This window comes from Anabrus simplex, chromosome 7, assembly GCF_040414725.1.
Source record: "Anabrus simplex isolate iqAnaSimp1 chromosome 7, ASM4041472v1, whole genome shotgun sequence".
In the NCBI taxonomy this organism is placed as follows: domain Eukaryota; kingdom Metazoa; phylum Arthropoda; class Insecta; order Orthoptera; family Tettigoniidae; genus Anabrus; species Anabrus simplex.
In genome coordinates, this window is record NC_090271.1 from 168,024,696 (window position 1) to 168,029,548 (window position 4,853).

General features: G+C 39.3%; 1 protein-coding gene across 4 annotated transcripts; it reads left to right on the forward strand.

Annotated features, from left to right (window-relative positions):
* Nucleotides 1–1,110: 1,110 nt before the first annotated feature.
* On the forward strand, nucleotides 1,111–2,082 carry ND-ACP (NADH dehydrogenase (ubiquinone) acyl carrier protein). 4 transcript variants are annotated; one of them, XM_067150790.2, is made up of 2 exons: nucleotides 1,111–1,267; nucleotides 1,431–2,082. In XM_067150790.2, the coding sequence occupies exon 2, from the start codon at nucleotides 1,435–1,437 to the stop codon at nucleotides 1,885–1,887; it is 453 nt and encodes a 150-aa protein (XP_067006891.1). In that variant the 5' UTR covers nucleotides 1,111–1,267; nucleotides 1,431–1,434; the 3' UTR covers nucleotides 1,888–2,082. The 4 variants fall into 4 exon arrangements, with proteins under 4 accessions (XP_067006891.1, XP_067006892.1, XP_067006889.1 ...); XM_067150791.2 differs by having other exon boundaries at nucleotides 1,134–1,267; nucleotides 1,434–2,082; XM_067150788.2 differs by having other exon boundaries at nucleotides 1,188–1,340.
* Nucleotides 2,083–4,853: the final 2,771 nt, after the last annotated feature.

Sequence of the window (4,853 nt, forward strand, 5' to 3'; positions counted from 1 at the left end):
CCAAAATACAATTACTCGCTCAATCATTCTCATCACCTATCACACATCCTTGCCGAGCCCCTGCCTTAATTTGGGCATTTGAGTCTGTCTCCCCATTTAAACATACTATTATTCGTAGTCATGTGCTACCATACTATTCTGTGGCATACGACGTGATTCAATATACTCCTACTATTATTCATTCTAAAGAATCTTCTTTTGCTATGCTCCCTTACCGGCTTTCATTTTTTCCTCTCCATTCTAAAAAAGTTCGCATTTCATCCACTAATGCCTGTCCCAATTTTTATACTGATGGATCCAAAAATTCTTGTGGTGTCGGCGCTGCTTTTTTTTACGAACAGACTCAGTATGCTGAATTGTTTCACTTATCGTCCCACTTTTCTATTTTTTTCTGCTGAACTCCTTGCCATACGATAAACATTACTATACATAAAAAATTCATCCATACAATCTGCTAATATATTCACTGACTCTCTCTCCGTGCTCCAAACACTAAAATCTAACAAGTTTACGCTGAACTGGTATGTGTATAATGTCAAACATATCCTCTTCAATTTACACCAATTAGGTGTCCAAGTAACCCACCGATCGCGTGTACATTTTCATTGATGTTCATATCAACACACTGTCGCCCCTCTTAATCTTTTGTTTACGATTTCAATGACATTTTGAGCTCTCTCCATCCCCTATATACGTTGCTCAGATATTTCTTTCCATCTGTCCAAAGTCCCACACTCTCACATATATCCACCCCTCCGTCGTTCCACTGCCCTCTCCTGCTTATCCCTTATATGTTGGCCCGGTGTGTATGTTTTGTAGAAGTCGCTGAGATCGGCCACTCTAGCTTGAAGATTAGTATACCTTGTGTCCCTGCGCTTTTCCTATATCTCCTATAGTCTTGTATACATATTTCCTCACTCTCAGTTGTCTAGGTGATACGTCTTTTCATGAACTACTTCAAGTGCTTTGAAACCATTTTGTGAGTCCGCTGCATGGTCTACGTACTTCCCTCAATCTTCAAGTACTTCGTACTCAGGACAAATTGAGAACTGCATTGGTGTACTACTTTATTGGAATTGTGTCCGCGTGTAGAACTAGTACAAATATAATACAGTATTGTGACTGGGTGAAATAACGAGCCCAACTCAACTTCACGAACAGAACAGAACTTTCTCTAACCGCCCTCTAACAGGATATCTCTGAGCGGGTATAATCAGCTGATACCCGGTGGGCTGCGGATCTTGGCTTTAACCTGACCTCTTTCAAGGTTCTGATCAATAAGTTTTTGTAGTTGTATCTCTGAATGTCCTGCTGAAACTGTATTATTAATGAGATATGTTGTAAGTCTGAACTAGGTGTACTAACCTCTTAGTTACTCGTACTCTCGGGTTCAGAAATACTCTTTTAACCCCGGTTATGTCTTTTTCCAGAAGAATGGCGATGTTGGTGCGTAACTTGAATGCCTTGGCGAAAACAGCACGAGTTATTGTAGGTGTGATACCAAAAGCTACGGTCGCAGGAATTCAAAGGAGGGATATAAGTGTTGGTGCAAGAACTGGAACGGAATGCTTGACGACTTCGGGCTTGCAGCGAAATGTTTTCATTTCGAAAAGATTTTATAGTGCGAAGGAACCCCTGACGATAGAATTTATTCGTGATAGAGTGCTCCTTGTGCTAAGACTGTACGACAAAATCTCCCCCTCCAAGCTGACATTAGATTCACATTTTATAAATGATCTTTGTTTGGACTCACTGGATCATGTTGAGGTTATCATGGCTATGGAAGATGAATTCGGGTTCGAAATACCTGATGGAGATGCTGAGAAACTCATGCGACCACGAGATATAGTGCAGTATATCGCGGACAAGGAGGATATATACGAATAAAGTAATGGCTTCACAGAATTAACATATACAGGTCTCTCGTCGTCCTGCTGGATTCTCCTGTACATTGTTTTCTTAGATGATTTAATTAAGTACTACCTTAGATGGCTAACCATTTACAGTGAAAATGTATCTAATCGTGATTATGTATTTAAACCTATAATGATTAAGAAACTGGCAATGTGAGTTACAATCATATTTATGGTTCTTTATTAATGCATATTAGGAACTATCCTTGATTTCACATGTTCAGAATTGTAGAATCTACGGTAATCTTCATCCTATGTATTTAGTTCTCCCTTTTATTAGGATAACTTATTATTGTTACTGATTGACTACTATTAACATCGCACAGGGCAACAAGTTTTCAAGATTCCTGTGTATTGTACGTGATGTTAAAACAATAACATTAGTTGAATTTTGTCAAGTTAGAAACAAAAATTTCTTGGGGTTTGTTGGTCTTTATAGAGCGTAAAACAATCCTTTATAACTTATATTATTACTTATTTTGAGAGGTGTCTTCATAACTCTCTTTTTTCCTCTTTGTTAATCTTTATTCCCGAACAATTTTAGGATTTATTTCCAATTTCACAGCTCTCTCAAGGATTAAACGTTAACCCGTATTAATTAATGAAGTATTTATTGCAGCCAATAGCATAGAAAATATATTGTATATATCATAATTGCACAGAATTACAAATATTCTTCATTTAATATTACCGAGCTCGATAGCTGCAGTCGCTTAAGTGCGGCCAGTATCCAGTATTCGGGAGATAGTAGGTTCGAACCCCACTGTCAGCAGCCCTGAAAAATGGTTTTCCGTGGTTTCCCATTTTCACACCAGGCAAATGCTTGGGCTGTACCTTAATTAATTCCTTCCCACTTCTAGCCCTTCCTTGTCCCATCGTCGCCATAAGACCTATGTGTGTCGGTGCGACGTAAAGCAAATAGCAAAAAAAAAAAAAAAAAAAAAAAAAAAAAATAGCATTTAATATTTCGGTTTGAAGCTCTTTGCTCCATTGAAATAGAAAAGTGCACTGAATTTTAGATTTCTGAAGTGTAAAACTGTGTCAAAGGTACTTGTCTCTCCCTATGCCACATTAAGTTACACAATATCTGTTGCACCAGTCTCCACATAATTTGCATTTACACTCTGTACCTGAAAGGGGAGTTAGGGATTGGAATAACTTACAAAGGGAGATGTTCAATAAATTTCCAATTTCTTTGAAATCATTTAGGAAAAGGCTAGGAAAACAACGGATAGGGAATCTGCCACCTGGGCGATTGCCCTAAATGCAGATCAGGATTGATTGATTGATTGATTGATTGATTGATTGATTGTAAGTGGTACCTTGCTCTGCTCCAGATCCGGTGGTGAAAACCATGCGCTGCGACTTTGGTCATCAAATGCCTTAGCTCAAAATTTGGTCCATTCCAGTTTTCTAGTATCATCGTATTAGTTGTGAAGAAATCATCTCATATATCTGTTCTCGTTCATTTCTTTCATTATCTGTGAATGTGATGCAGTTAAGCAGACTATCAACCATATTGACATGAAATATGTTACCCCTTGTGGATGGGGGACGCAGACAAAGAATACACCCACAGTATCCCCTGCCTGTCGTAAGAGGAGACTAAAAGGTGCGACCAAGCGATGATCGAATTAGAACCATGAGACTACGTGTAATTAGTACCATCACGCTGGGAACACCATGGGTCGCTTTTACTTGTGCGTAGAACACTATGTTAGTACACAATAGGTTTGTGATTAGTAGCAACGGTATGTGAATCCGGGTGGGTTTTACAGTACCTGTGAATAGAACCAATATGACTGACACAGTGGATCTGCCTTGACTATGATTAGTACCCACTATGTGAGGAACACCACAGGATAGTACGAGGCCCTGTGATTAGTACACGAATGTGAGGAACACCATAGATTTGCTTTGCCTGTAAACAACGCTGCAATGTGAGAAACACCATAGGTCATAAGAGACCTGGGACTCTCAACTTGGGAGCAAGGGGTTGGTGACTATGGCACTCCAAGCCAAGTTTGGCAGTGCTTCATCTTACTTCCCAGACTTCTCATCTTTAATTTTTCCATCCGATCTCCCTCAGTCAAAACATGTTCTCTTCTGAACCTGACTGTATTTGGTTAGCAAAATTTGTTGGTGTCTCTTTTATTTTCATAACCTTCAATTTCTTTTTCTGATACTCTCATTTTTTAAAAGATCAGATCTCCCCATGTTTTTCTCTTCTGATTACTGTTAAGAAACAATGGTTGTCAAGTTGTATTAAAACTTAAGCGAGATCTGAATGTCGAAATTGATACACAAGTTACCCTGGTGTTTTTGACAAATCTCCTGCATTGAACTCATAAGGCCATAGACTTGTTTTATGCTTGGAGGTCACTCCAAGTTTTAGAGCTTACTATCATAGTTTAATAGTCGGCTCTCTAGCCGAGAAGTCAATGGATATGAACAGAATGCCAACATGAATTTTCTGAATGAAGGATGTATATAATAGGTTTCTTTACAGGACAACACAACTGACAAGGGTTCTATGGCTTTTCTCAGTTTCATAAGTCTGCTTACCTCAGTTAGGGAGAGCGAGGAAGCACTTAGAGAGTCCTGTTCACCATCCCCTGGACCCAGAATTATCTATATTTTGGGCTGGCATTATGTATGGACATCGAATTCTGCTGATCATTGAGGGCACTATGACAAGTGTTCAATATCGGAACAGAATTGTCCAGCACATTGTTCGGCCATATCAACAACAGATTTGTTCTGTAAGATGACAATGTATGTACGCACTGCTCCCATTTTGTTAAAGTTTTCCTCAGAGGCCCAAAGCAGTCAGATGGAAAGCCCTGAAATGTTCACCGACATGAATTGGATTGAATGTGCCTAGGACCTGTTTAAATGGACTATGCAAAGTCGCAGGGGCCCATCTATCACTCTGGATGA